We start from the raw sequence: 17,356 nt of genomic DNA on the forward strand, positions 1-17,356 counted from the left end.
ATTGTTATGCCCCATTGGATTCTCCTTCCTATCCAACACAACACCCTATGATGTGAAGCTCCCTCCCCCCCCCCCCCACACACACACACACACACACCCCTCCCCATTCTCCCCTCCCCACCCCACCCCCCTTCAAAATCTGGCAAATACCCAGCCCTCTGTCCATTGATACTCCTCTATTAGTCCCTGGTACCCCAAAATATTGCTTTAAAGTGAGTAATATACCTAACCCCGAGCACTATCCATATTATATGTATTTAAGGACCCCTACTGATTCCCCTGGACAAGACACCACTTAAACTATAATTGCGCTCTCTACTTGAATACCTTAGCAATCTCCTAACAAAGAAGAAAAAACACTATAATACATCTCTTTAAGATATTCACCTTCTCCAACACACCTAATCTGTTGTTCTTTCTTTTAAAGATAGAAATGTGATAATATGTACACTTTTTATGATTCTTGTCCAGTTGTTCTTAAGCATCTGTTATCTGCTATTGTTCTATAGTGTATAAAGCTTATAAATCTGTACCGACTTAACTATGTTATTGCTTGTCAACCTGCAAATGTCACTTAAGTTTGCATTCAATAAAGCTTAATTGTGAAAAAAAAAAAAGCTGAGTCCCTAAGGCAAGTATTTATTTTATTTATTTTAAGCTGGTTTTTTTTTTTTACAAGTGTTTTCTTTTGGAGGGGGAGTGTTGGAAGTGGAATTTTATTAATTTTATTACTCATGTGTATGTACTTGTAAATGTATGTATTTTGTACGTGTCATATACTTTTTGGCCACAAGATGGCGCTAGTGAACACTCGTTATAGTAAGTGTTCACTTTTTTTTTTACACTTTATTTAATTGTTACATTTCCTGCTTTTGTGAATGGACGTAGCCGCTGTTCGCGGTCACGTCCATTCACTCCAGGCACTGCGATTGGGTAGAGGACCGTTTGGTCCTCTTCCCCAATCCCTCACCATGGGATCCTGACGGAAACGACAGCCGTAGCGGCGCGCACACGGCGGTAGCAGCGGCGGGAACGCGCGACTTATTAATACGTCATGTTGCCGTTAATAGGGTAAAGCATGACGTATTAATGCGTTAGGATGCCACTAAATGGTTAATCTTTATCCCTTTAATAGGCTGTGTTTTATTTCTGCACAAGGGGATTCTTCTATCATTTTAAATCTTTTAACAATCCTTTCAAGCAAATTGTGAGACCACAAAAATTGCTTTGGAAAAGATAATTATAATGATTTAGTGCAATTGTCGATAAAATGTCATTCTCCTCGCTCTGAGAGCCCGAGCTGTGGTCTACCTGTGTTGGAATATGATTATAGCTGCTTTTTGAACCGTCACATTGATGTTGTATACGTTTGTAAAAATGCATTTTTTAATACGTGACTGACTATAAGAGAGGTAATTTACCTTTTGAATTCTGGTAGCCTCTGCTGCTGTTCTGTGCTGCCTGATAGGCCACGCATTAGAAGTTCTCCATTTGTTTAAGCAAGCCTAAAGTGAAAATAAACTTATTATATAATTACGGTAGTGTATGTATTGTACAGATAATGAATAGAACATTGGTAGCAAAGAAAAGTCTCATTTTTATTTTCAGTTATATAGCTTTTTTATACATATATAACAGAGTAACGAAGCAGCTTAGGGTGACCCAAACTACTAGGAATGTATAGGGGGATAAAAGGAACCAAAAAGCCCTCCTATTATACATATATAAAATTGGATCATAATGTCACAGCTGCAGTTTTAAAACCACACTCTGTCTTTTAGAGCTTATTTCCACGGGTAGTGGAACTGTGTGCTCAGCAAGCACTTAGGGCCGGTTCACATTGGGTGCTTGCCTGCCGCTTCCCAGCCATTGCGTATGGGTCCGCTATCGCAATTCGGCGACAAAATCTTGCAATTTCAGCGCGATTTGCACTTGTAATTCCTGTCAATAGAACGAGAATTACAGCGCAATCGCCCCAAAGACTATGCATGCCGCGCATTTGCAATTGATCTAAATCGCAGACGCCACAGTGTGAATGTATCCATAGGGATACATTAGTAGCAGCGCTTTGTTGATCGCCGGCGATCAGCAAAGCACTGAAAAAGCACCAAGTGGAACCAGCCCTTACCAGGCAGCAGTGAGCAGTAACCAGGCAGCAGTGAGCAGTAACCAGGCAGCAGCAAGCAGATATCAACTGCCCGTGGAAAAGAGGCCTCAAGCTATAAAACAAAGCAGCAGTAATGACCTTTTGAACTTTCCTTTAACAGCACAATTTTCTAGCAAATGATCATATTTGTGATAAGCTCATTCAGATTGAAAGAAAAGGTCATATTTAGGCGATCCGCACTAGTAATGAGGACAGATTTTGCATAATAATAACTTTGCATCGTAATTTGCAATTATGATGCCAAATTGTAATGCAAAATTTGAGGTATAATTGTAATTTATTTTATTGTAAATGTAATCAGGAACCATAATTTTGAAATCTCACATACCGGTAATTTTTCTGTAATTTTTTGCCAAATGTAATGCTTAAAGAGAATCTGTATTGTTAAAATCGCACAAAAGTAAACATACCAGTGCGTTAGGGGACATCTCCTATTCCCCTCTGTCACAATTTCGCCGCTCCCCGCCGCATTAAAAGTGGTTAAAAACAGTTTTAAAAGGTTTGTTTATAAACAAACAAAATGGCCACCAAAACAGGAAGTAGGTTGATGTACAGTATGTCCACACATAGAAAATACATCCATACACAAGCAGGCTGTATACAGCATTCCTTTTGAATCTCAAGAGATCATTTGTGTGTTTCTTTCCCCCCTGAGGGGGGAGTGCATAGCAGAACCACAACACTGAAGAACTTGGCAGCCTTCCAGACACAGGCTGACAAGTCTGACAAGGGAAAGATACATTGATTTATTACAGAGACTGTGATAGTACAAAGTGCTGCAGTAAGCCAGAACACATTAGAATAGCTTTTGGAACTTGTAGGATGATAAAAAACAGGATGCAATTTTTGTTACGGAGTCTCTTTAAAGCGGACCTGAACTCAGAACATCCTCTCTGTTCTAAAAGATATGCATCAACAGAATGACCTTTAAACGCAAAACATTTCTTTGTTACACCTGATACAAATCCTAAAATAAAATTGCACTTTTTCTACTTCCTGATTCATGGAAGCAGACATATTGTTAACCTCCTGTGCTTTCAAATGGCCTGTGCTTTCAAATGGCCATATCTACCATCTCTGCCATAGGCAGTCGTGTGACACAGGGAGAGATCACATTACAACTCGTGATTAGACACAAATGAGGGGTAATTAAACAGGCTAAACTCTCTAAATACATACAGGGTCCATTTATCTATGTACTTCTTTATTCATGTGCAAGAGTTCAGTTCCACTTAATGGCAAAGCCCTCATACATGTTATTATCACCAAAATTGCTACGTATGTTAAAAGGGCTCTGTGGGGGGAACCTGAGGCTAAAAACCGCCACTTACCTGGGGCTTCTATCTGCCCCCCGTAGCAGTAATGTCCCACACCGCCCTCCTCCGATCCGCCGGTCCCCGCCGCCGGCACTGGGCAATTATTCGTCTGTCATAGCCGAATAATGCGTGCTGTCGTTCGCGTCCTCAGAAGCTTACTGTGCAGGCGCAGTACGAAGTTTCCTTGTACTGTGCCTGCACAGTAAGCTTCCGATGACGCGGGCGGGAGCAAGCAGGCCACGACCGTGCAGCTGGGCGGCGTGCCACGCTAGACTGGGGCCGGCGGCGGGGAACGGAGGATCGGAGGAGGACGGCGTGGGACATTACTGCTACAGGGGGCTGATAGAAGCCCCAGGTAAGTGGCGGTTTTTATCCTCAGACACCCCCCCCCCCTTCCCACAGAACCCCTTTAAGGGGAAGGGGGAACAAGGCAAATCCATTTTTCGAAAATACTTTGTCGTTTAAAAAAAAAAAAATTAAAATTAAAAATGCAAAGGAAAAATGGTTTCGGATCGATTTGAGTCCATGAGCTTCTCTTTTTCTTCTCTTTAAAGTCTGAAATCCACTGCGCCTGCGTCGCTGTGTCCTCGCTCCCGCTGATGTCACCAGGAGCGTACTGCGCAGGCACAGTATGGTCTGTGCCTTCGCAGTACGCTCCTGGTGACATCAGCGGGAGCGAGGACACGGCAACGCAGGCGCAGTGGATTTCAGACTTTAAAGTCTGAAATTCCAGAAGTGAACCGGAGGCGGGGCCGGAGCATCGATGAGTGGCTGCGCGGGCAAAGGATGTCTGCGGGGGACCATTAGAAGCCCCGGGTAAGTTCAGCTCATTTTCCCCCGACCCCCCTACAGTATCCCTTTAACTCGCTTGTTATTTTGTTATATGATTACTACCCTTTGTGTAATAAGACTATGGACATAAACATTTACAAGGGTAAACTTTTACTTGTGTTAATGTGCATAAATCCATCATTACAGCTTTGGCCAGATTTGTGGTAAAGCCACATAGGTCCAGGCCTAGGGTGGCAGGAGAGAAGGGGTGGCCGCCTGGCAATTCAATCAGTTAATAGCCTAATATGGCAGCCGCTCCATGCTACTGGGCATGTGCGGAGCTTACTCGCGCATACCCCGAACAGTTGGCTTGTACTCAGACTGGAGCAAAGTCACAAAGAAGAAAAGTGTCCTGGGCAGCGGTGGGATCTGAATATGTTCAGAAAGTCCCACTACTGGAACAGTGGGCAACAGTGGAGAAACTCCTAAGGTCACATGCACCCACTTATAATCCTGTATTCACGTGTAGCGCATGTATGATGGCTGAGCCTGCATCAGACACGCACAAATAAAGTATAGGCACAGGAGGGGGACACATTTTACATTAGGGAGGACAACGCCGGGGGGGTGGAGGATGCGGTGTCACTAGGGATGCTCACCACGAGTAAATCACGAGTAACCACTGTGGTTACTCGTGATTCAAATAAGCTTTAATTGCCGCAGCTGAGCGGCTAGATGCGGCGGGGTTAATTACCCCTAATGCCGCTCGGCCGCCCTGCTTTTCAAAGGGCTTGCAAGGGAAGCGACCGATTGGTCGCGTTGCAAGCCTTGCTATGGTGCACTTCCTCCTTCAAGCCAGAAGGTGTCTAGGTGTCACAAGGCTGATTCCCAAGATATTTCATGCTGAAATCGATCAGGGATCGGCCTATGGTGTATGGGCAGGCAACAGATATCTCTTCGATCAGTGAGAGATCTGTCTCTTGGTTGATCTGCCCATACATCATCTGATGTATGGGCACCTTTATATTTACATTATTTCTTTTGTGCTAAATATAAACGTCTAGCTGAACGAGGGGGCATTCATATTGTTACCCATTAATTAACTGCCTGATAATATCAGAGTTTATAAAAAGTCCATCAGACTAAAATGTAAAGGGAAGCCAAGAACCAAGAGAAACATGGAGACTGATTGTCTTTGAAGGCGCTGCTTGCCTGGCTGTTTGTACTTCCTGTATCACTGGCCTAGAACAAGTATGCGCAACGAGATATTTTAAATCTGGTGTGACTTTACTGCCTGTGTGGTTGTTCCAAATCAGAGACTCAAGTAGTTAAGCCAACAAAAAAATAAGCATGGCAGCCAGACAAGTAGCTATTTTAAAAGTAGGTCATTGAAGACAGCCTCTGTGTCTCCCAGTACAGATTTCTTTTAAATCTCTTTTATTGGCCTAGACTGTGCAATAGAGAAGCAAGAAGCTAGTGAGTAACTCGACCTCCATATTCTACTTATAACTAAAGTATGAGTTTTGCTGGTGCTGACCTTTTGGAGAACTAATCTACTTTCACTAGTTTTATGCAACTTTGTTGTGTTTTTCAGTGTATCTGCAGAGTATATTTTCTTTCGAAGTCTTGTCCTCAAGCCTACGGTATGATTAAAGGCTTTGTAGCCAGGAAACAACACCGCTAAATTGGTCTTCTTTTTTTAGGAGCTGACGTCTCACAAGAAGCAAGGTCCTGGACTCCTCAGCAGAATGGGCCAGACGCTCAAGGCTGTGGCATCTTCTGTGAGGGGAGTTAAGAATCGCCCGGATGAATTTACGGAGTTAGGGGAATATGTGGACGCTTTCAGCCAGAAAATAAATGTGTTAGATAAAGTATCACAAAGGATTTATAAAGAAGAGAAAGGTATTCAGCGCTGATTGATTTCTGAATGCTTATGTCTTTTTTTATGTGTGATGGTGACTCTGCTGATCTCCAGTCAAACTGTTATACCCACAGTGTGTGGACTGTTTGATCTTTCTAAAGGTCTTCATCAAAACATCTCTGCCACACTGTTAGGAATAAAAGACAACCCCAGGCAAAACATATTCTGAGTTCTGTGTACACATTCAGTAGCAGAATTTTTATTTTGTGTGTATTAACTACCATATTAGGTGATATCAAGAAAATTATTATTATAGTACCTGTTTAAGAGCCCCTTCAGCGAACACTTCCTGCAGCAGAGACTTCCATTGCATGAAAATGCAGGTCTATGCCTCGCCCCCAACACATAGCATCACCATACAAACCATGTACAAAAAATGCGTGGATACCGCTTCACCCCACACAGTCCCTAAAACGTGCTCGACCGGGTTTGCAAAACCTTGACAACAACAACAGAAGAATGGATGGGCCACACTGATCCGAACGAGACTACTTTATTGCTGGACATATCCAGAAACCAAATACATCACACAGCTGGCATATTCCGGACCCTCTAGTCCTTAATCATAGCTGGTTAACAGTGACATTTAAAATGCCTATATAGGTCTGAGGTTGGGGTGCCGCCCACTGACAGAACATTCTATCAAAAAAGTGAAGGGAGGGTGCAAAAGATTATAAAACATCACTATGATTGCTGGCAACCACGCAATCCAGACACTTCTTACACAATACAACACAATCGTATAAATACATAGGTAAGACGATACAGTGTAAAAACGTTTTTACACTGTATTGTCTTACCTACTGTATGTATTTTTATACAATTGTGTTTGCATTGTGTAAAAAGTGTCTGGATTGTGGGGTTGCCAGAAATCATAGTGATGTTTTATAATCTTTCAGACCATCCCTACATTTTTTTGATAAAATGCTCTGTCTCCACCCCCTTGTGGGCTTGTTGGTGGGTGGCACCCCTTCCTCAGACCTTTATATTTAAATGCCATTGTTAACCAGCTATGATTAAGGACTAGTGAGTCCAAAACATGACAGCTGTGTGATGAATATCGATTTCTGTATATGTCAAGCATAAAGTAGTCTCGTTTGGACCAGTGCGGACCATCCTTTCTTCTATTATCATACAAACCAAGCTGTAGCTCCGCCACCATTGCACACGTGACAGCGTAATACTATAAAGCCTATGTGCATTGTTTTGTGGCTATTAGCTGTCTATATGCTACTTTGTTGTTATGTTTAGTTGTTATTTTATTTAGTTTTGTTATCTGATGCCGATATTCTTTGTTGTGTTGGTGGCCATTCCTCATCTGGCTAGGCGGCCGCGTTCACAGAGTGGAGGTCGGGTAGAAGGCTTATGACGCCCCCTGTCTTCTCAAACTCATCCATTCAATCTGTGGCTATCTGGAATAACACACACCTTTTTTTCTGTTGTATGGATGCTATCTGGTATAACCAGGGGCTTCTCCATGGGATGAGAACTTGAATTGCCAATGGGCTAGACGTTTTTTGTTTTCTATTTTGTTTATCTTGACCACCGCTCCTGTGACTTTAATGTATCACAAGACTTCAGTACTGTCCGATCTATAGATCCTTCAGTCTCATTGCTAGCTATGTGCTGGATGTTTCTTTTTTCTTTGTGTGTAGAAAAACTAAACAAAGAACTTGATTTAAATTGAAGACAAGTAGTAATTACTCCATGGTCAAGAAAAATGTATTAACTTACAGCAATGTGTTTCTTAGGCTAATTGTCCACTTCCTTCCATCTAGACTCTAGACAAGGGGTTTCCAAACTTTTTCGTTCAAGGGCCGGGCATACTTCAGACTGCTGGGGGCTGGCGTATACATAAAATAATGTAGAAAAACATTACATTGTACCTAGGTATTGTAGACAGATTCTATTAACATGTGCATCTCTAATGTCTCCCATTTAACCAGACCATTTTAACATGTGCAGATAGTATGCCCCCAACTCAGCAAGTGCAATTATTATGTCACCAACACAGCAAGTGCAGGTATTGTGATCCTAACATAGCAAGTCATATGTGAGCCATAATGTCACCAAATGTCCTGCAAAAGCCTGCAGTACAATCCGAAGAAGTCTTTGCAGGCCAGACTAAGAAGCATACCCAGGTGACAACATGCCATCCACTTGGACAACAGTGAATGATTGGAAGCCAGTGAATGACTTCTTTCTGGCTTTCATGTGAAAGGGTGTTAACAGCACTGCTATTCTATATGTGGGCTGCCAATATTTAAAGATGCAGCAGTCTGTATCTATTAGTTATACATTTTGTCAGTTGGGGGGGGGGGGGGGGGGCTGTAAAAAAGCCTCAGGGGGCGGTAAAAAAGCCTCAGGGGGCCACATTCGGCCAGCGGGCCTTAGTTTGAGGACCACTGCTCTAGAGTATCACAATGATAGCAAGTAAATGCTCCAATTATATGTTGATGTTTTGTTTAAATTCATCAACAGCTGTGCATTCAAAATGTCCACATTGTTTTAAGAAAACTTGTTTTTTTTTAAGTTCTGCCCACAACCTCGGGGCTGCCTGCGTTTGAAAAGTTAATTTGCTTGCCTCCCGTGGTAACCATTATATATTCATATATATATATCTACTGGATTATAAATGTACTAAACAGTAAGCCCATTACAACAATGGGTGCTAGAACTCACGGCCGCTTAGTTGTCTGCTAACCCCCCCCCCCCCCCCCCCCCCCACGCACATAGTCTGCTCTCCTTAGACTGCCCCACCTATCTGCCTGGGCAGCCAATCAGTATCCACGGCAACCCCAGGACCTGCATGCCGCACCTGCACTAAGCGAACAGACTGACACAGGCGCAGAGGGCACAACTGCCCTCAGATTTTATTATTTTGTATAAGAAATCATTCCTAGTACTGAATATAATAGGTTATGTATAACGTTAAAAATAGTTTGGTCTTTGTTTTCTTGAATATTTTCAGCTCAGTCACTCTTCCTTGCTTCCTCTCCTGTTGTGTTTTCATGCAGATTATTATGAAGAGTTGAAAGAATACGGTCCTATTCACACTCTGTGGTCTGCATCTGAAGAGGAGCTGGTAGACCCCCTGAGAGGAGTTGCAAATTGCATAGACAAGTGCTGTAAGATCACAGAAGCCTTGAATGCTAAGCTCTCAAGTGATCTGATTCCAATTATTCATGAATATGTCCTATACAGTGAAACTCTGTCTGTAAGTACTGCTATATTATGAGCATTTCATGTTGCACAGGGGATTACGTTAAATCAATGGTGGTAACATGATTGTCAGCTTAGGTCTGTACCATAAAGGTCTTAAAACCACTTCTGCTCTCAGAGTTGCCCAGTTTTTCTAATGCTTGTAGCTACTGCATGACTTGTCATCATAAATTATCATTCCCAGATTCATTAATAAGCACATAAGCAGTGGCCTATATATCTAGCTAACCATGTTTGTATATTATCCTTATATTGGATTGTCACATTTTGCTCAATTATAATGTATTCGGCATGGTTGGGCATATTTAACAAACAGAGCTGTATGGCTATATGCAGTCAAACTGGCCACACTATGGGCTTGATTCACTAAACCATGATAACCCATATCACGGCCACGCTAACGTTTTCACACGCATTTTCTTGTGCAAAAATTAGCGATTGCGCGTGAAAATTCGTGATTGCGCACGAAAACGCTAGCGCGGCCGTGATATGAGTTAACATGGTTTAGTGAATCAAGCCCTATTAGTATTGTGTATTTATATACCTCTTATCATCATATGCACTAATGGACCGCCACTCACTTACTATATAAATCTTTATTATATCAAAGGTGATTATACACAACAATACTTTCCCTCAGACCCCCACCCCTTAAAACTCCCATCCCAACGCTGGACTAACAGGAGCGCTCCTGGTCACACCATACACATCCAACCTTCATTCATCAACCATAGAATTTTCCAATCCCTACTGGCTAAACAAATGGAGGTAATTGCATGACAACAGTTCCGCCAAGGCACGTCCGCCTATCTGTATTCACTCCGGAATATACAATGTAATGATTCCTCATGCAGCACTTTGTCACAGTTCAGAGTATGTCTTCAGCAACTGCGCCCAACCTCTGCAAATCACATATCTTTCAACGCTTCCTTATGGAGTTAATCATAGGCTTCCCTCGACACACCATACCATCATAAGCCCTCTGGCTCTCCACACGGCTGTATGGCCTCTAGTGTTTCCCTCAGCATAAAGGTATTACCTTCTCGCTGCCTCAGTTGATGGTCGTCAAGGCTTCTGACTGCGGCGTCCCGCAGTATACAGGTACCTGTGTGTGTATGATGTTTAGCCGGCTTGTACCCCGTCATGCATCCCCTTCGTGCAGACGCCTGGAGCAGCCCTCCATCACCAGCGTATTGGCCACGCCCACATACGCGTTACGCCCACCAACGTGAGCTTCGTCAGTGTGATGACGCTGTGACTGGGTCATAACGGGAACACCCTCTTCTATTTAAAACAAAAACTGTCTTCCTTCCACGCCTTCCTCTGAGTCATTTCTGATTCTGCGCTCTATATCCTTAATGTGACTTTGCTCCACAGATCCATCTTCTGATGTTATAGATAGTACTATCCAGGAACGTGGCTACATGTCATAGAAACAATAGAGTCTCAGAGTTCGTGCTGTATAAAGTTTAATAATCCGGTGCCACTTTGTTGTTTTTATTTTCTTCATGGTGATTATAAATGTTTTAGTTGTTAAATATGTAATTCATTTTTATACTCATATCTATCCCTTTTCCCCGTTTTCTGTCCCATTTGCCACCATTAGCCTCCAAGCGGCCTGCACTTCTGCAGGCAGCTTCATGCATTTTCATCTACATCTTCCATAGGGATCTTCTCATCACGCCTATTCCAGGGATACATACAACCAATCTGCACAACATCCATGACACCTATTTCCTAGTTCTTAATTCAAGCATCCTCAGCACCAATATTGATACATTTCGCAGCATCCCTGCAATCCAGATTAGTTCTCAGCAATAGTCACACCTAATCAAATCCCACCTATTCATAGAGGGGGAGATGAATACATACACTCCTAACAACAAAAACTACTAATTTTACCCATATTCTTTCAAGAAATGGACCAAATTCAACTCAGAATTGAGTCCTCGTGGGATTAAAGTTCCCAAAGTGTAAATCCATCTATTCTCTATCTGGTATAGTAATTTTTCAAAGTCTCCTCCCCGTGTGCTCCTTTTTGGTTTAATAATACATTTGTACCTCAAACAATCTGGATTGCTATCATGAAATACCGCGAAATGTGTACCCAACGGGCTTTTTTCATCCGCAGCAGCAATGTTTCCTACATGTTCCCCAATTCTTTCTTTAATCTTTCTCTTTGTTTTCCCTATATACTTCAGTCCGCAAGGGCAAGTAATCATATATATCACACCCTCAGAGTTACATTTCACAAAGCTCCTGATGTCATATTTTTTATTGCCTTTCGAATTTTCAAACTCATTTGTTTTATCCACTAATTTGCAATACCGTATATACTCGCATATAAGCCGACCCGCATATAAGCCGACCCCCCAACTTTTCCCTGAAAAAACAGGGAAAAATGATTGACCCCCATATAAGCCGGGGGTAGGAAATGCTGGATTGGTGCAGCCCCCCAGTGTGTCCCAGTATAGCTAGTATAGTGCCCAGTATAGGTAGGTAGTGTCCAGTATAGCTAGTAAAGTGCCCAGTATTGCCAGTATAGTGCCCAGTATAGCCAGTATAGCGCCCAGTATGGGTAGGTAGTGCCTCAGTTTAGCTAGTATAGTGCCCAGTTTAGCTAGTATAGTGCCCCAGTATGGCTAGTAAAGTGCCCAGTTTAGTTAGTATAGTGCCAAGTTCAGCCAGTATAGTGCCCAGTTTAGTTAGTATAGTGCCAAGTTTAGCCAGTATAGTGCCCAGTTTAGCTAGTATAGTGCCCAGTTTAGCCAGTATAGTGCCCAGTTTAGCCAGTATAGTGCCCAGTTTAGCTAGTATAGTGCCCAGTTTAGCTAGTATAGTGCCCAGTTTAGCTAGTAAAGTGCCCAGTTTAGCCAGTATAGTGCCCAGTTTAGCTAGTAAAGTGCCCAGTTTAGCCAGTATAGTGCCCAGTTTAGCTAGTATAGTGCCCAGTTTAGCCAGTATAGTGCCCAGTTTAGCCAGTATAGTGCCCAGTTTAGCTAGTATAGTGCCCAGTTTAGCTAGTATAGTGCCCAGTTTAGCCAGTATAGTGCCCAGTTTAGCCAGTATAGTGCCCAGTTTAGTGCCCAGCATAGGTAGGTAGTGCTCCGCCCCCCCGCTCCCCGCTCCCCGCTGCTGCTATTACCTGTTTAGGAAGCGGCCGCTTCCTAATCCGCGTTCCTCTTCTTAAGTTTCTTCTCAGAGTATCACAGCAGCGCGCCTGGCGCTGCTGCTGTGACGATGTAGAGTGCAGGAAAGAGCGCGGCTCCCTATAGCGGCGATCTGTATCGCCGTTGCCAAGGGAACCGCTCTTTCCTGCCCCCTGCATCGTCACAGCAGCAGCGCGCCCGGCGCTGCTGTGATACTCTGAGAAGACACTTAAGAAGAGGAACGCGGATTAGGAAGCGGCCGCTGCCTAAACAGGTATTAGCAGCAGCGGCGGCCGGGGGGGAGCGGGGAGGGGGGAGCGGGGCGCGGACCACGCACCACCCACCCACCCACCCACCACTAGACCACCAGGGAAGACTCGCATACAAGCCGACCCCCCAACTTTTGACCCCCATTTTGGGGGTCAAAAATTCGGCTTGTATGCGAGTATATACGGTACTTACAAGACCCACATGGGAACATCCCAACTGGAATGGGGCCCAAAAACCCTCTCCCCCAGTTTGGGTCTATGTTTTTGGAATGCACCTCAGCCCTCACCAAAGCGTCTTTAAGATTTGGGGCCCTTCTTGGGGTCATAAGCGGGTAAGGGCCTACGATTTTGGAAAGATCAGGATCCAAACTCAGGATATTCCAGTGTTTTTCCAACACCTTCCTGAGCTGGGGCCAGTGAGACCCATATGTAGTTATGAATCTCACCTTCCCCTGCCCTAAATTCTTAGTTTTGTTTTTCTTTCTCAGAACGCCGTCACGATCGATTGTACCGACCCGCTCTCTGGCATCGTTTAGTACCTGTTCAGGATACCCGCGTTTTTTGAAACGTTCACACATTTTCTCTACTTCTATCCCGAATTCTTCCTCTTCCGAACAATTCCGACGTATTCTCACGAGCTGACCATAAGGTATACCCCATTTCTGACTCCTTGGGTGAAAGCTTGAGGCATGAAGATATGTGTTTCCTGCTGTCTCTTTCCTGAAAATGGTTGTCTCAAGTCTACCTCTTCTTTTCATTATCATCCCGTCCAAAAAGGACAACTTATCATTTTCTATACTGTATGTTACCCTTAAATTTCTGGAGTTGAGATTTAAATCCTCCAAAAATGTCACCAAATTGTTTCGTGGTCCCCTCCAGACGAGGAAGACGTCGTCTATATATACCTCTGTCATCTTCTACAACACAAGTAGCAAGAAGTCCACAAAACATCCGAAATGCATTAATAGCCCAAAATGCAAGATGGGAGGAGGCACCCCACTTGTGATACAATATGTAATGAGTGGAGGTAAGTAATAGGAACAGTCTGACCTCGTGCCAAGAGATTAAGATTTTTATTGTTAGACGCCAATTAAAAGACAACTCGTTTCAGGGGACCTGCCCGCTTCCTCAGGTCAATACAAGACAGTGTCTGAAGTATATATATCTCTGTTTCAAAGCCTATAGCCTAAAATGTAAACTTTATTGCGGCATCACACAGGAAATGCTCACGTTACAGGCATAGGATCAGCCCTTAGGGTCTTTTTTTCAAATAACCCTCCAGGACAGGTGCTACATATGAGATATGGGCCCGCCCCCAACAGGAAACACATCAAACTAGCCCTCTATAACTTCCACCTCTAGCCTCTACCTGCCAGTTCTTTGTGTTTCCTGTTCCGGGGAACACCTAGCTCTCTAGCTAGTGGAGTGGTCAGCAGCCAGGCAGTGCTGAGGCCATGGAGAACTAGTTTGGGTAGCCTTATCCTGGTGGGGTTCTGGAGGTTACCTTTATCCACAGGCTGGTGGATTCCTTTGGCGAAAACCAGCAGGTGCAGCGGTATCCAGAGGAGCGGCATTGGAGGCAGCTAAGGTGGAGGCCATACGCGCGACGGAAGGGACAGTACCAAGCGGAGGCGTAATGGTGGTCTCTTGGAGGAAGCGGAGTGCGGGGCAGCAGGTCCAAGCGGAGGCTAGGGCATTGGCGCTCTCCGTACAGTACTTCCGCCCTGAGTATGACGTCACGTCCGGTGACGTCATTTCCAGTTCCGGTTCGAGCGCCTGATTAGATGCCGCGGCGTTCAAACCTTCACACGCGTTGGAGATGGTGAAGGAGATGGACGCAAAGCAGAAGACGGCAGATCAGGTAAGTGGGGCAGTGTCGGAGGACAGTCGCCCGTCTGATCTGCGAACGTCTGAAATCTGTTTTGGCCGCATACTGATCCAGGAGGTCTGCTGAATGGTGGTGATGTAGTAATTCACTAAGGCCGCAGTCTGATCAGTGAGGTCTGAATACATAATAGTGGCTACAGTCTAATGTTTTATGATGATTGACGTAGGCCACATGGTATCAACGAGGTCTGCATATCCTATAGCATGATTATCTCGTTGGTTTGCGCTATAATTTATTATATATGGCATTCTGAGCAAAGCTGATTTTATGGTGGATACGAAAGTTTGTCACTATTATTAACAGCAATTTCTTTAAGTAACAATTTTGTTTTACACAGGGTCTATGCGTTTTTGCAATGATTCCTGAAAAAAAAAAAAAAAAAGTGTATAGTTTAATAGTATTTCACTAATAGGTGGAATCATACTATACCTAGTTTGCTTAAGATTACCAATACCTGTTTGCATATTAATTGGTATGAAAAGAGTATCATTATGACATATTGATTATGTTATTTGTATGTTTTTAGGGAGCTATGGAGTCTGATAGCTCTGATAGGCCCAGGAGTTGCATATTGTGTAATAAACCCTTACAACTGCACTGGCCAAAAGCTTCCTGTCAAAAGTGTATATCAAGCATTATTAATGAGGATAATACTGCTTCATGTAAAGACTTCATGTTCACTATGCGTCAAGAGATGGTGGAGACCTTTAAGGCCTTCAGAGAAAGTCTACCGACTACCTCAGCACAAGGACAACAGTCGGATCACTCAGTCAAACCTAGAAAGGCTTTAGGAAAGTCACCTAGAATAATTTATTCTTCTGAAGAGGAGCAGGATAGTCACCAGGAAACGGGTGACCTGGACTCCAGGTCCTCAGAAGAACTGTCAGAACAGGAGGAAGCGGAAGACGCTTTTAAATCATCCAAATTTAAGTTTGCTTCTGAGGAAACAGAAGAGTTACTTAAGGCAATTTATTCAACTCTTGACATTCCTCAAAAGAAGACATCTGAAAAGTCTTTACATGATAAGTTATACACGGGTATGGAACCCTCAGAGCAACTCTGTTTTCCATTTCATAGTGCAATGAAGAATTTGATTATGTTACAATGGAAGGACCCGGATAAAAGATTATTTATCTCAAGAGGTTTTAAAAGGCGGTTTCCTTTCTCAGAGGAGGACGCTAAATTATGGGAGTCATGCCCCAAACTTGATGCCGCCTTTAGCCAAGTAGATAAAGATAACGAGTTGGCTTTTGAGGATTAAGGTCGGCTTAAGGATCCGGGGGATAAAAAGATTGAGTTTTCTCTCAAAAAAGCATGGTCAGCTACTGCGACCAACTTTAAACCAGCCGCTGCAACTACCTGTGTATCTCGCACAATGTCAGTATGGTTGGAAAGAATAAAAAAATTGATTAATGAGGATGCCCCTAAAAAAGATATTTTAGAAGCTGTTGAGGTAGTAGAGGGAGGTAATGACTACGTCATTGATGCAGCTTCAGAATCTCTAAGGATTACAGCTAAATCTACCGCACTGATAAATAGTGCTCGCAGAAATTTATGGATAAAAACATGGGATGGCAGTCAAGCATCAAAATCTAGAGCTTGTGCTCTTCCCTTTTCAGGTGATTTACTGTTCGGCCCACAGCTCCAGGAAGTGTTAGAGCGTACAGCTAGTAAAAAAGCAACTTTTCCGAAAAAGAGGAAGTTTGAAACAAAAAAGAAACCTTTTTTTCGGAAGAGGCAGACGCAGGGGAGAGAACAGCAGAAACGTAAACCCTGGACAGGTAATAGGGGATTCACCAAAAGAAGTCCGTTGTTTACATCAACGGAAAGAAAGAGTAAACCATGACGCCAACAAGGTGGGGGGAAGGTTAAAGAAGTTCCTATTAGGTTGGAAAGAAATGACAAGAAACAAGTTCATTTTAGACCTAATAGAGAATGGATACAAGATTCAATTTTCAAGAAATCCTCCCAAACGATTTATAGTGACTTCACCCCCAAAAGTTCCAGAGGAAAAGGAGGCCATGCAAGAAATAGTAAAGGACATGCTAGCACGAGATGTAGTATGCAGAGTTCCACCTGCTCAGGAGAAACAGGGATTTTATTCAAGAATATTCCTAGTAAAGAAACCCACGGCGAAGTATCGGCTGATATTGAACCTCAAACCCCTGAATCCTTATATAAGGTACGAGAGATTTCGAATGGAAACTGTATTTACAATGCGAAACCTTCTGTCCCCAGATTGTTTTATGATCAATATAGATCTAACAGATGCTTACTGGCATATCCCAATAAGGAAAGAGTCTCAAGCTTTCCTTCGTTTCAGTGTAATGACAGTTTCAGGTCCAGAACATTTTCAATTCTGCTGTCTTCCGTTCGGAATCTCTTCAGCTCCCAGAATTTTCACAAAGGTGATGGCAGAGATTGTGGGAGCTCTACATCTGAAAGGAATTCTTATAATCCCTTATCTAGACGATTTATTGGTAGTAGCCGACAGTATACAGGATCTAGAGAGGCACAAGAATATGATGATACAACTTTTGGAACAGACAGGGTGTTTAGTAAATTTTCAAAAATCATTCCTGGTTCCAACACAAGAAATTCAATTTCTGGGATTCACGGTAAACTCGGTGACCCAGAGATTGTTCCTTCCTGG

At 43.3% G+C, this 17,356-nt stretch overlaps 1 protein-coding gene and 1 long non-coding RNA gene across 4 annotated transcripts in view; one reads left to right on the forward strand and one right to left on the reverse strand.

The window, feature by feature from the left end:
• LOC137521036 (uncharacterized) overlaps window positions 1-8,014 on the reverse strand; it is a 49,460-nt gene extending 41,446 nt beyond the window's left edge. The window contains exons 1-2 of the long non-coding RNA XR_011021998.1: window positions 7,910-8,014; window positions 1,422-1,505 (exon numbers count right to left, since the gene is read on the reverse strand). This is a non-coding gene — a long non-coding RNA (uncharacterized lncRNA). The remainder of the gene's footprint in view (window positions 1-1,421; window positions 1,506-7,909) is intronic.
• The window catches only part of SNX7 (sorting nexin 7), a 167,071-nt gene that overhangs the window by 76,612 nt on the left and 73,103 nt on the right, over window positions 1-17,356 (forward strand). For all 3 annotated transcript variants that reach the window (XM_068239763.1, XM_068239764.1, XM_068239765.1), the window contains exons 5-6: window positions 5,958-6,156; window positions 9,193-9,392. In XM_068239763.1, the coding sequence (XP_068095864.1) occupies window positions 5,958-6,156; window positions 9,193-9,392 (399 nt within the window). The remainder of the gene's footprint in view (window positions 1-5,957; window positions 6,157-9,192; window positions 9,393-17,356) is intronic.

This window comes from Hyperolius riggenbachi, chromosome 6 (genome assembly GCF_040937935.1).
Source record: "Hyperolius riggenbachi isolate aHypRig1 chromosome 6, aHypRig1.pri, whole genome shotgun sequence".
Taxonomy (NCBI): Eukaryota; Metazoa; Chordata; class Amphibia; order Anura; family Hyperoliidae; genus Hyperolius; species Hyperolius riggenbachi.